The 14,767-nt window shown below is 41.0% G+C and overlaps 1 protein-coding gene and 1 long non-coding RNA gene across 4 annotated transcripts in view; both read left to right on the top strand.

The window, feature by feature from the left end:
* Positions 1 to 14,767, top strand: part of sdk2a (sidekick cell adhesion molecule 2a) — a 198,697-nt gene that overhangs the window by 100,945 nt on the left and 82,985 nt on the right. For all 3 annotated transcript variants that reach the window (XM_077528387.1, XM_077528388.1, XM_077528389.1), the window contains exons 2-4: positions 8,080 to 8,242; positions 12,596 to 12,702; positions 14,231 to 14,378. In XM_077528387.1, the coding sequence (XP_077384513.1) occupies positions 8,080 to 8,242; positions 12,596 to 12,702; positions 14,231 to 14,378 (418 nt within the window). The remainder of the gene's footprint in view (positions 1 to 8,079; positions 8,243 to 12,595; positions 12,703 to 14,230; positions 14,379 to 14,767) is intronic.
* Positions 3,841 to 5,234, top strand: LOC144022849 (uncharacterized). The gene is made up of 3 exons (XR_013284423.1): positions 3,841 to 4,095; positions 4,536 to 4,750; positions 5,022 to 5,234. It is a non-coding gene; the product is annotated as an uncharacterized LOC144022849 (long non-coding RNA).

Below are 14,767 nucleotides of genomic sequence, written 5' to 3'. Positions count from 1 at the left end.
GGTTGTGCGAACGCACACTTCAGACAAGGCAGCAGTGTCCCACTTCGGCGAGTTAAAATAATAACCCCCAGTTCTACTGTTATACCGCTGAATGTAGTGTAAAAGCAACTTTTGTGTCCTGTCCATGTTTTGTGAGCAGTTTGTTGGTGCTGGGCACAAATGGGGACTGAATGCAGTTTCCCGTAGGGGAGTGTTTGGGGCCATTTGTGTGCATGAATGACTGCCGGTGTGACACACAGAGGTGCGCATTCATTCTTATTTACAGTTGCAATCAGGTTCAATTTTCCGTACCGGTGTTCCGGCTCAGCACGGCTGCCCTCACGCAGCCCCAATTCCACCACACCGTCCTCTGCTTTCACCACCATAAATCTTAAAGTGCTAACTTATTTGTGGAGACAGGGCGGGAGAAGGTTTCCAGCAATCAGCAATGGGTAGGACCACGTGTGCCCACGACCAGGCATGCCGCGGGTGGCTCACTATTTGTACGGGGTCTAATTAGCACACGCACACACATCCCGGCTAAACACAGGCACGATCAGCTTGGTGTCGCCTGTGGCTGGCGAGGCAGACGGATCAATATGTCTGATCAGGCCTTTTTCATCAAGTGAAATGAAAGCGCTTTGTCTTCACCTTAAAGGCTGTGTGTGCATGCACTTGTGTGTGTGTGGAAGGCAGCCCATATAATGTGGCTGCATTAGGGAACTATAAAGATAAATAACAGCAGGCACAAAGCATAAGTCATCCTGTCAGAGAAAGAGGTTTTAAGACCGGGAAACTATGTGTTTTTACTAAGCAGGCCCTACCACTCCGATCCCTTGCAGACACCTCTTCACTTGCCTGCATCCTCTTTTTCCTCATGCAGGGGATATTTTTAAGTAGGGCCGTGCTGGGCTCTGGGTGGCGAGGTGGCCTTCGATGCAGGTGGTCTGAGTTCACTTCCCCTCCCGGGGGATCATGTTTGTATGTATGCGTGTTTGGGTGAGTAAGTCTTTTAAAAAAAAAAAAAAAAAAAAAAGTAGGCCGTGCTAAATCAATCTATGCATGTTGGTACTCACTATCACTATCATCAAGCTATATGTCTAAAAACACATTGTCAGGGTTTCCGGTAGGACAAGATGACGGATCCCAAAAACGCAGAACACAGAGAGACAATTCAACAAATTTATTTAAAGGAAGGCTCCTTTAATTTTACATGTATGGCTTGATCGGCAGTAAATAGTTAGTTTAGCTACGAAAAATGCATAAGAGCTGAAGAATACACCCTTATATTGATTTATTTAACTTTTCTTCAACATAGAAGTACTTCCGTGTTGGAACGCCCCCGAGTGGTGACGTAACAAGTGTGTATACTCGCTTGGCGAACAGTAGTTCACGCAGACATAACAACGAGGAGGACACAAACTGTCACTTATGCCTTTGTGTATTGCAAAATTTTGCAAGGCGTCGGCAAGGAAAAACACGCGAGACCCCCCTAAAAAAAAACAACAAAAAAAAAAAAACGACTTGAGTAGACAATGGTTTGTTTGCTAAGTGCTGTCAACCTCCCGAAGGACAAGCAGGCGTGCGCGCAGCGAACATTTCAGGCATGAGGACTAAGAAAATATGTTACAATTTGAGATGGGGTACGCCACACGCCTAATACTAAAGCCCAACGCAGTACCGAGTATCTTTAAAGAACCAGACGTGGGAAATAATCCAGCCGATGGAGGATCTCTGGCGGCTACTTCCGCAACTGCTAGCAACACGGAGCCTTCACTCTCACCCAACAGCCGGCACAAATCGAGGTCTAACTACGGCCACTGAAAGATCTCGGAGAAGCGAAGCAAATTTAAAGCGAAAGGTAGGCATGTTTAGGGGGTGGGGGGGGGCATTCGTTATTATACTGCACGGACTGTTTTATTTCATAATTCATTTGAGTGTGAACATCGTCAAGTACGGGAACGAGGACGTTATGTTTTATTAGCTCGTAAGTTGTTTATACTAAACAAACTGACCATGTACATAATCTTATTTTAACAAAAAAAATTATAGAATGTGGATTAGTGTCATTATCATGTGTCATGTGCGACGTACTACATTTGTGTTCTGTCCCGCTGTTCTTCCTGTGGTAACCAGCCTAGGTAACGGCGTCTCGCATTTCCTTACTTCATTCTGTCTATAAATAAACACGGTTAATACACAACCTTCTTGCAACCTTTCGTTTACATCATCGGGACGCTACGCAAAAAAAGAAAAGAAAAAAAAACAGCTAGGGGAGGTTGGGCGCTGTAACGATGATACATTTAATTTTACTATTTTTTCCTTTTCCTGAAATAGTTCGTCAGTTCCACACGTTTTGCATTGCTCGTGCTGTGTGTCACTTTACCTGTTGGATATTGGCAGTTGAGATTGTCCGCAAGGAACCGATCCTCGAGTTCTTTCATTTCCAGCCAGCACACATTCATTATTGTCCATTCCTGTGCAGCTCCCGCCCCCCCGCCTGATTCACTCGTTCGTTAAAGTTTATTTTGTGCCCGAAAAGACCATCTGGCGCCACAACTTTCACATCCAATGCAGACTTTCCTTCGGTAGGGTTATTTTGTCGTGTTGGATCGAAGCGATAAGGTTTAATCCTTCCGGGTTTGACGCTAGATGCACGGCTGCGTTGCATAGTGCTTCCATAGTGTAGCGTTTACACACTAGTGACGTAAACATCCGGGTTATTTAGTCACGTGTAACAAACATGCCGGCGTTCGATTCATTTTAACATCGGTTTAAAAGTTATTAAATGTACATAAAAAAATAATCACGTCACCAAATTAATTATTGAAAAAGTAGCAACTTTTTGCTGCTAAAAATGGATCAATAAGTAAAGTGTTCCTTTAAAAAATATTAGAACAAAAAGCGCTGGACGAAGCCAGTAGGAACGACGGTTAACAAAAGACACTTGCACAAGCTGCAAGGTGAGGTGGTAACAACATTTACCCGAGGGCTACAAAAACTGCACTACGCGAATAAACAAAACCAAAACACAAAACGCACTGTAAAAAGCGGATAACTAAAGGCGACGTAGAAAACACGTGAATAGCAAACACTCAAGCGTAAAGCTGAGGAAACATAAAACTACGGAGCAAAAAGGCTCAACGCGAGGATAACAAACTCTCAAGCTGAAAGCTGAGGAAACTACAAAAAACTATGAATCAAAAGGACTCACGAAACTAACTGGAAACAAGCGATGAGGCTATAGGTTTAACAAATTCAAACAAGGTCTGAATAATGCACAAGGCGAAGACGTAGCAAGGTCAATACTCCGACGAGGAGTGTCGGCAGTCACAGTCCTTATGAAGGCTTGATTGAGGATGGGAAACAGGTGCGGCGCAGGAGGACACGCCCCATCCCTCAATCAGAGGCTAGTAGAAAAAACAAAAACACACAGCCTGAGAGCACAATCACAACACACATTAAGGATCAATATTTGTCACATCTCAGGCAATTAATTTCTGTATTTATCATTTTAGTCAATCAATTTTATTGTTTATTGAATATATCTTTATATTCTTAGTGTATTTACGTTTACAATTTCAGTCCGTTATTTAAATTACATCATTAATATTTTCTTCTCAACTGGATAATTTCCATCCACTCCTGTAGCGTGAAGTCTTCGTTAGATGACCCCAATATGATCTGGCAGCCTGATCACAGTTGGTACCGACACCGTCTTTTTCACTGCTTTAGCCTGTCTCTCCTCCTGCATGCCCCCGTTGCAATGGCTCTTTTATTTTGGTGTGATTGGAATAAACGGCAAAACGATATTCCTATAGGTCGCTTGCACGTCGTCACTTCCGCCTCGGATTTCTCGTAGTCGCCATGCTGGGTGGCCTCCATTTACGTAGCGATTCGGTCTAACACGTATCTATCACGTTTGTTTTCTGCGTTTAAAATGGTACATTGTTGCTGCATCGTTGGCTGTTCGAACAAAGCCAAGGGGGAAAATGGTCGGTCTTTTTTCCGAATTCCGAAAATAATTAGGAACCAGGGCCTGGAGACAGAGGAGTGCGGACTCCGGAGGGAAGTCGTTACTTTGGGCTCGTGTGTGCAGCGATCACTTTGTGAGCGGTAAGCTTGTTTACCTTTATTTAATGCATGAGGATTAATAACGTTTCGACCGCCCATATATGGGCAAGTTGCTTATGTTTTGGATTCATGAGCAAGCAAGTTCGGTAGTACAAGCTGGCTAGCGGACGTTAGCCGAAAGCTAACATCGAACATTTTCACCCAAGTAGTGCCAGTGCAAAGTGTTTACTGCTGAAATTGGATTGATTAGTCTTGGGCTTTTAATGCCGATAACATGTTTTTTGGTGGCAAAATGTAAACTTGGAAAAAAAAGAGACAGAAGGGGCTGATGCAAGAAAACAGACCCCCGGGGGTGATGCAAGAAAACAGACCCCCGGTAGCCTACACATCATGCTAAAGAACTTATTCACGGCCACCCTACTGCGGTAAAATAACCAGTCTTTCCATATTTTATTTGTTTATATATTTGTTTATTTTAACAGGTCGCCCTGCGCCCGTTTTTCTGTCCAATCATCCCGACTGGGCTCCAACATTAAAGTTGGGTCCCAAGTTACAACATCTATGTCTCAGATATGAACGTGCACAGGAGAGACAAGCAAAGAAAAGACGACTCGAAGTGGCAGAGATTGTTGCAGTTATGCAGCCAGTTGGCTCCAGTAACCTGTACCCTCAAGTACTGCTGACATCATTGACTCTGGTATGCCACTCAGAATTCATTACATGATATATTGTATGCATGAGTGAATGTATGTGTTTGTTTGTGTGTGTACACGCACCTTATATTTTAGAGACATTTGGAAGTGTTTATAGAAATAAGTATTTGCCTGTAGCAATGTTCATACATTAAAAAATGCAACAAAATGTGTACATTTCTTTTACACTGACAAAAAAACTATACTACTTTACTATATTAAACCTATTACTGGTACCGTATTTTTTTGTGATTTTTTCTTTATTTTTTTCTTTAGGGATCTCATGCCACACCGACTTGATTGCCAATGACATGATAGAAACGAAGGCGAGCATCAAAGCATTGGAGGAGGACAACATGCGACTGTTTGTTTGGCGCTAATAAAGGCAGCGTTTATACAAATTCTATTGTTGGGTTTGTTTACAAAGCTATACATAATACAAATGACAGGATTTGACTCAATGTGCAATATGGTCCCTCTTAAAGTAATGGCATAAATCTCTATTATTTCTAAAAGCACAAAAAATGAAGTGAATAATGATTAGATGTAGTAATTTCAGGCTTAAAAATTGAACTGTTAATTAATGTAGTTTATTTTAGCACAGGTGCCTACCATCCTGAGATGACGGTATGATGTAATGTTGATGGGGTACGCAATGACTTTCATTATGCTATGTACAGAGGAAAAAGTTGCTCTCTTTTAAATTTGTTTAATGTAAGACAAGTACCAGTACTGTGTTACAGTTTTCCCAATAATCCTTGTTTCACACTTGTCACAAAACCACTGTCCTTTTGGCAGTCTAGATTGGCACACTTCAAGTGATATCATTTGATTTTACAATCTGCTGCAGCACAAAAAACTACTTTATTCCGCATCTTTGAAGTACATGAGCAAGTGGTAGGTGACAGCGGCTGAGCAGGAACACTGGAAGTCCACTGCTGATCTAGTAAATGCTCTCCTGAGCAGTTCAGGTAAGGAGGGGATTTTGGGAAAAAAAACACTCTGGCTTTTCCAACTGGCCAAAACGAGCGATCTGGGTGGACTCGCTCAATGTAAATATCACACTTTGTCCACACCACAAAGTCGCAGAAGTCCGTCCAGTTAAACTCATCTGTGCCTGAATCTGAAAATATTACAAACATTGTAATGAAAATATGAAACATAGAATTAAATAAGAAACTACAAAAAGTAAAGCCATACATACCTGGTAATAATATTGGTGTTGTCGTGACAAGTGATGGGAATTGTTGCCATCTGGCACCAGACAGAAATTGGGTGTTGTGACAGCCTCCTTAACCGTGAGATCATAAGAAAAGCTGTCAGTATGCAGTTACCATGAACACGTTTTATTGTACTGGAAACTGAAACTAAAAATACGTCCTCTGAGAGTGGTTAACCTTAACCATTTAGAATAAGTTGATTAAGTAACATGTAACTAGTGAAAGGGTAGCATTAAATTTAATTAAGCCACGGGGAGGCTGTGCATAGTTACTTTTTATTCTTATACGCTCTGCCATATTTGCCTGTTATAAAATTGTTAGAAAAACCACATCAGGTAAACCAGGCTGTGCATGTAAACACAATGATAACAGGAAGCCTGAGAACAAATCAACATTTTTGTGTGCAGAATTACCAACACCATGTGGTTTACTTACGTGCAACAGCAACAGTTTCTTCTGATGCGATGTTAAAGTTTACACTCTGTATCCACCCGCTTACAAAATAATTGTAAGCCTCCAGGGATTTGTTGGCGTGTTATGGAGCATGTTGTCAACACGAGGTAGTGAAAAATGTTCAGAGAAGTCACATTTGGCCAGCAAGCTTTCTCCGTCAAAAAAAAAATCACCCTTGGTCAGGACGTAATTAGGATCAATCCCGCCACACAGAGACACCTTCTGCCTGTATCGTTGTTTTTGATCTTCCGGTAAATCGTGAAAATACTGCGAAAATTACATCAGGTTGATAAGCTCTACCGTGTAACTCGCGAGTGTACCTTGTGAACCGGCGGACACCCAATATGGCGCCCGAAGGAAAAACTCCCATGATGCATTACGATGTGCAAGCGACCTATTACAACTAATGTTGTTCCGATACTGATACTTGTATCAGCAGAGACCCCCGATACTGCATTAAAACAGTGGTATCGGCATCGCTGAGTACAAACAAGTAACGGGCCAATACCATTATTTCCGACACTAATATAGGACTTTGGATGCAGTATCTTGTGTCTTGCTCGTGCACAACATTCACTAATGTGTGACATGTTCACTGCATGCCGAACCAAGATATTCTATTGGCCTTCGAATGCTCTGAACCAATGGCAAGACAGCTTTTTCATGTAGAGGAAAAAAAACAACAACTTCGGTATCGGGGGCCAAAAACCAGTATCGGAACAACACTAATTACAACAAACAGACATCAGCAAATATGGTCCCTTATCAAATGGTGCGACTAAATCTACCAATGCAAAAGTTAGGGTAGAGCCCTGGTCATTATGATGCATTGGACAATTGCGGAAAAAGACAAATAACCTTACGCACTCTCATTTATACCAACGAACAATTTATAATCTTCATTAAATGTTTTCAGAATGTGTGAGGAAGATGGAGAACCGAGATTCCAGACAATCGACACCATTTAGATACAGATTGTTCTGAACAGGACTGATGACGTTGTGGGTTCAGTTCATTGTTTGTCACCCGTGAACACGAACAGGACAAATGGTGTAGAAAATGGATGGATGATTGGATGGATTGTTAAACTCCGATGGCAGTTTTAGTAACTTTTTACAAGCTCATGAAGGGGTGTCATTTTTCAAAGTATCACAGCAAAATTCATGCATATGCAAGAGGTGGGTGTCAAAATGATGGTGTAGAATTTGGAGCTAATCCAAATTAGAATTGCTGGGCCTTGGCGATGGTCTTGCGCTCTACTGAGTGCCATTCTACTTTTTCATTATTTCCTTTTCCGCTTCCTCTTGCCAAAGCTCTCGTGCGTACGTGTCCGCCTGTGTGTGCTTCATTTACACTTTCCTCTGCTGAGTGCAAATTGCCCCACGCTGCCTCTTTGGCCTGAACATATCCATTAGAAATAAAAAGAATAAGCCACTTTTTTTCTCCTCATTTTGCAGTAACAACTTATTCCGAGCGCCTTTTGGCAGGGTGCTCCTCTACTGACCTTCAAGGTCTCAATCAGTGCAGCGGAAGGTGGAGGGAAAAAAAAAAATGGAAATGGCTCACTCGGAGACCTCATTTCCTGAGAATTGCCGCAATTGTGTTGGGGTTACCAAACTGGCCGGCCTCTTCCTTACCCCGCGTCCACTCTGTCTGTCTAGTAGATGACGTGCCGCCGTATTTCAAGATGGAGCCCCCGCAAATCCAGGTTCACCTGGAGGGCAACCGTCTGGTCCTCACCTGCATGGCGGAGGGCAGCTGGCCTCTCGAGTTCAAGTGGATCTACAACGGCACTGAGCTCACGCGCTTTTCCTTGGAATACAGGTGAGCAATACCTCAATCACTTGCTTACGGTTAACCATTTCATTGTTAGCCTGCTATTATTAGCTTCCTGGAGCTGCATTTTACTTTAAATAATTGCTCCTATAGAGAACTCATCACACTAGGAATTTATTCTTCTCAAATTATCTAATTATGAAAACCAAGTTAGGATAAATGTTGCAATATTACAAGAAAAAATGTGTGATGTTCTCGAGTTAGTTTGTGACTTTATGAAAGAATGTTTGTAAGGTGCAGAATTTAAAATGTTTAAAAAAAAAATGTTGTTTTTCTGAAAAAAAAAGCAGTAATATTCATTCAATATTCAAAAACTGTAATGTTGCCAAAATTAAAAACAATATTTTTTTTCTCAAATTAAAAATATGAAAGTGCAGTTGAGAATGTACATACTGTATAATGTATTTACAACATGAAATTTGTTATGCCACATAAAATACAAAAATATTACCAGGAAAACATTCATGGAAATAAAGCCTTCATAGAATAAGTTGCTAAGCTGCTAAAATTAGCTGAATAAAACATAGTAGCAAAGTGTCATTTTTGCAGAAAAGTTTGTAAATTGTAGATGATAAAGACAATTACATTTGAATATTACTTAATGAAAATGTAAAATTATTACCAAAAAAAAGTCATATTTGTAATATCTTTTTTTTTATTATGTTAGGCCAAATTTGTGGGATACTACAAGAAAGATTTTTACAAGAAGAAATGTATATTTTTAATGGACTAATAAATATAATGGTGTATTCCTGAAAATTAAGTTGTAATTTAATGTGTAAAGAAAAAAAAGAGAAGAAAGAAAAACACTTATGTTCATTTTAGTATGATAAACTGGTAATATTGTAAGAATAAAGTGTTTTATTACCAGAAGAATTGTGTATTTTTTCAGGAATATGTACATTTATGACAATTAATAATTTTACATGGAAAAAAATGCATTATTATTATCAGGATAAATTATAAAATGTTATGAGAATAAAGTGATAGTTTTACCAGTCAAAATGATATATTCATAAGAATAAAGATGACTATTTTCCAACCCTTCTGATTAAGAGGTTATTATTCAACTGCTGTATTAATAGAAATCTCATCTATTAATATTTTCCTTCAGCAGCATTTATCCATCCATCCAATGTCTTAACCGCTTACTCCTCACAAGGGTCACGGGGGTGCTGGATCCTATCCCAGCCAGATGCAGGCAGTAGGCGAGGTACACCCTGAAATGGTAGCCAGACAATCACAGGGCACACAGAGACGAACAACCATCCACACTCGCGAACACACCTAGGGACAATTCAGAGCGCCCAATTAACCTGCCATGCATGTCTTTGGAATGTGGGAGGAGACCGGAGTACCTGGAGAAAACCCATGTAAGCACAGGGTGAATATGCAAACTCCACCCAGGAAAGCCGAAGCCTGGAGTCAATCTTGCGTCCTCAGCACTGGGAGGCGGATGTGCTCACCACTCATCCGTGCCAGCGGCATTTAATTGTAACTAATAGCTCCCATTCAGCACTGTTTGACCAGCCACTGACTTGTGGACGCATACGTGCACTTGTTTTGATATTGCTTGTGTCAGCTTCTGCTTAAGAGAATGAATTATTCCTACAAAAACAAATAAAAACGTGCATGCTAGTCACACGTTAACGTTGTGGGTGTAATAATCTCTGAAATCCCACAAAATAACAAGGTACAACCCATGATTAACCCCATAATGTATGAATTTTGGAATCTGCGATAAGTGAACCGTAAAGTTGCGAGGGACCACTGTATACAACAATGTACATCTGAAGTTTTAATTATTCTGTATTTAATTTTTACGAGCAAAAAGCTCACCTAGCTTTTACAAAGATTAATTTAAAAATGAAGAATTTATTTGTAATTGAATAAGAATTATTTGTGTTTACACAAAAAAAAAACCATGCAATGGTGTAAGACGATAGTCGTAATTTTCTAAGGTTTAAAAACATATGTATTAGCAACACAAATCCCTAATACAACAGGATTTTTATTTTTTTTAGATATATTTTACCAAGAATTAAGTTTTAAATTTACAATAATTAATTTGTAACATTTTCAGTTGGAAAAAGAAGCCTGCAATTTGACAAGAATAGCTTCATGGAAATGTGTAATGTTAGGGAATTAATTTTTCATTTGTTCATTTATAAGTTTTATGAAGTCATATTTTTTTCTGATTTGTATTATTACAAGAATAAAATCATATTGTTTTAAAGTAGCATTTTAAGGTATTGAGCATGTATTGTAAAGTTTGATAAATGTTTGCTGTTCTCGTTTTATGAGTCTAGTTTTGTTTTTGCCAAAATATTCCTGCTAGTGAATTTTTAATTGTCGCCATGTTTGGGGCAGATGTGACGACACCTGCAGTGTCTGTCTGTCACTCGCACCCATTAGTTACGATTGAGTGTGACGCCAGATCGCTTGCCTATGGATGTTAGTCTGCCATCCATACCCAATGACTTATTTCTTATTATGTATTTAACGGGAAAGGAAATAACCTTCCCAATTTCATACGGCAGGAGAATACTTAATAAATATTCGCCAGCAACTCCTCCTCACTCACCTCGTTCGTCAGTACACGGGCATTGCCAGTCACCATCCATGAGTAAATTGACTCTGGAGGACAGTTGTTGAGCATTACTTGGATTCGTCAAAGAATGTCACAGTTAATCGGGGCGGGGTTGGTTGGGCCAAGACGGCTTTCAACGAGGTGGCGTCACAGCTTTGCTCCTCGCTTGCGAATATGGCTGCGAGCAGTAGTGGTCATGGCATCTCGACAAATTCGTTCCGGGAGCTGTTACAAGCTTGTTTTAATACAACCAATGTGGGAGAAAAAAAAAAAAAAAAACGAAACTAATTTGGATGTGTTTTCTCTTGATAAACCCTATACAGTATATATTTCTCCTTCTGACCAACACAGTTACAGTTTACAAGAAAACCATAAATGAGTAACGGACTGTACAAGAATGTCGTACATGTATTACCAGACAACATTTGTAATGTTGCCAGAATGAATGTAGAAAAATTCTGATAATTAAATTTTTGTGAGAAAGTACCTTTTTATTATTATGAGTAGGGATGGGCGAGTACCGATACCAGGTATCGGTATCAGGCCGATACCAGCCTTTTTTCAAGTACTCGAGTACTCGTGACGCAGACGAGTACAAGCGACCGATGGCAGAGGGGGAAGACGTTAAGTGAGTCCTCCTTGCCTGTAACTGGCGCTAGCTTGCAGCAGTTTTTCACCAAAACTTCACTGGTTTGGAAATACTTCAAAATTGTGAATCTTAAACTAAAAGAGCATTTTTGTGTTTTATTTTGAGCGTTAAGACTATTGAAGAGTGACTGTGCGTGTTTTTTTTTTGGTCAAAATTTTATGGAAATATATTTGTTTAAATTTTTTTTTTTTTTATTTGTCAAAATGTACTACTGGTATACGGCAGTTGGTATCGGTATCGGTGAGTACTGAGGGTCTGAGTATCGGTATCCGTATCGGTCTGAAAAAAATTGGTATCGAACATCCCTAATTATGAGAGTAATGTTGGTCGGTGAGGTTGTTGCTGTTTTTTTTTTTCAAGTTTCCACAATATATTTGAACAATTCTGATAGTGTACTTTTTTTTTTTTTTTAGTGTAGAGAATAAAGATGTTATTTTACGACATTTTAGTTACTAATAAGTGCTGTGTGTCGTGATGAGAACTTTGACTGGCGCTCTCAGGTGACCATTACCATCACAAGCCCCTGCACGTGCACATTGGCCCCCCTCTCATTCACCACCAACCCCTCCTGCTCTGTGTTTTTTCCCGCCTGTTGTGATCCTCACCGTTTTGCACTACGCTCACGTGGCTCTGACTCTGCAGCCAGCCCCTCTGCTTGCTATTCCTCCCCAGTCCTGATCAAAGAAGCCAACTGGAATCCATTTAATCACACCCCCGCCATCACGATGAATTGCACCGAAAGGGGTGGCGGGTGGGCGACGCTAGGTCCAAAGTCCACAATGGCAAGTGTGACCAATGAGAAGCAATTAAAAAATGGTGTCAGCTGTGAGGTCAGGAAAACATTACGTACATGCTGTCAACCAGGAATGCATCGTGTGGAGGGGGCCCGTGTATGCATGAGGAATTCCATCATGCCAGTCATTGAATTACTGCTCTGTATTAGCTATACAATGCATGTACTTTTGCCAACAGGGAGCCATGGATTCACTCAAAATGGACGATTCCATGACAAATGTGGCTGTCAGTCTCGCTGAGGGTGATGGATGTGTGGTACTCATAATGTGTGGTATTGCATAATTGTATGATATATTGTCTTGTTTAGGTACCTGATCCCCTCGCTGGACCGGTCCCACGCAGGCCACTACCGCTGCATCGTCCGGAACCGAGTGGGGGCCATCATGCAGTGCAGCACTGAAGTGAGGGTGGCCTGTAAGTGTGCCGCTTCTCTTCCCGACATTCACACTTATTCACTCTGCCGGATTCACTCAGGAAAATTCACCTTTTAAGTACAGGATGTACACACTTTAACTTTATCTCAGTCTACACATCTGTGTTTATGTTCATCTTTGGTGGGGATTTCGTCCTAAACCCCCACCTCCCCAGCCTGTATTTTGCCATTTTGTGTTTGTTTTGTAAACAGCGGGCCGTTTCTGTGGAAAGACAGTGTTTACACCCTCCAGCCAATCACAGAGCAGGGGGGTGGCGTGTCGCAAACGGGGCCGGGCGAGCATGTCAGCTGCGTAACGTCACTCCCGCGGCAATTTGAAAGCACGCATGGATTATTATTAGTTTTTTTCACTCACTCACTCACTCACTCACAGAAGCTTACGTGTGTGAATGAGTGAGTGAAGAAAAAAAAAAAATCCGTCACGCAGCCCACACGTTCGCCCGGCCCCGTTTGCGACACGCCACCCCCCGCTGTGCGATTGGCTGGAGGGGTGTAAACATTGTCTTTCCACAGAAACGGTCCGCTGTTTACAAAACAAACACAAAATGGAAAAATACAGGCTGGGGGGGGGGACGAAATCACCACCAAAGATTAACATAAACACAGATGTGTAGACTGAGAGAAAGTTAAAGTGTGTACATCCTGTATTTAAAAAGTGCATTTTCCTGAGTGAATCCGGCAGACTGCGCCTTTAAAACTTAAGGGGACAATATGTTTGAAGTTTGAAGTTTGAAGTTTATTGAACATATGCACATATACACGTATAATTATATAAACACAAAGTTAAAAGTAAAAAAAATAAAATAAAATAAAATAAAATAAAATAAAAGAAACATCCAATAAATATCTATGTATATGTTCAAGGGAGTAGGAAGAAGTTGTCAACACTCTCCCACAGACAAATTATTTGTATGAGTTTCTGTACTTTTAAATTACTTCAGTCTTCGTGTCTCTCGTATCCTCTGTATGCAGGCATATATACTATACACAGATATTATACACACATAGTATACCTTTTATATGTTTGTGTAAATGTGTATGCATATACGTACAGTATGTATCTGTATTGTACATACATGTGGCAGAAGAAGCCTGCAGGGAACATACATTGTATACTATACATTTAAACTACACATACATCTATCTATACAGTGCATTCATCAATACACTAATCAACAGGAAGTGCCCCATACAATTAAACATTGCATACATTCACAGTGTACATACATACATGCATACTTACATACATACATACGCATACATTCCTGTATGTGACTGGGGATGGAGAGAAGGACTCTTGTTTTTCGTGAAATTCTCATCACACACACGATAATATAGTGTGTTCATCCATATAGTGACTATATGGATGAGGCATTGTGACATAAGGAGATTAGCATGACAAACAAACTCACACAAACACACAACGCCACATGCTTTTTTTTCTCCTCCTATAGCTCTAACACTCACAAGCCACTTGATTAGGTACACCTCCTGATTGTGTCCCTGTAGACATGAGCAGCTTTGTGGAGGGCGAGCGTTCTCAGACGGTGTCGCAGGGCGACGGCGCCCTCATCCACGCGCCCCGCATCCACAGCTTCCCCAAGCCTCAGATCACATGGTTCCGCGACGGACGCAAGATCCCCTCGAGCAGCCGCATGTAAGTGCCCCCCCCCCAACACCTCCCGCAACTCCACCGGCCTCAACTTTGTACTGTGTTTGTTTCTTTGCTGGAAAGTTTTGCGCCCATTGTGAGTAGCGTTGCTGACGGAATTGCCTCACAGAGATAAAGTGGGTTATTATAGTGCACCTATTGACTGTGCGAGCGCAATGATTGAAGGCTATGCACGTATCCGGCAGCGGGGGAACCAATTAGAGCCAATTGGACAAAAGGGCCTCAATTGATGCTAGGTTTGACTGACAGCTCTCACCCTCTATTGGGTTTGTGTGTGCGAGTGTGTGTGCTGTGTACAGTATTTCTGCATGTCTCTCTCACGGTAGCGCGAGTTTGCTTGGAGGATGCATTCATTTTATAGTATTAACTAGCCG

Source organism: Festucalex cinctus, chromosome 1, assembly GCF_051991245.1.
Source record: "Festucalex cinctus isolate MCC-2025b chromosome 1, RoL_Fcin_1.0, whole genome shotgun sequence".
Taxonomy (NCBI): domain Eukaryota; kingdom Metazoa; phylum Chordata; class Actinopteri; order Syngnathiformes; family Syngnathidae; genus Festucalex; species Festucalex cinctus.
Note: the sequence above shows the minus strand (reverse complement) of the source record. Positions and strands in the feature narration are given on the sequence as shown.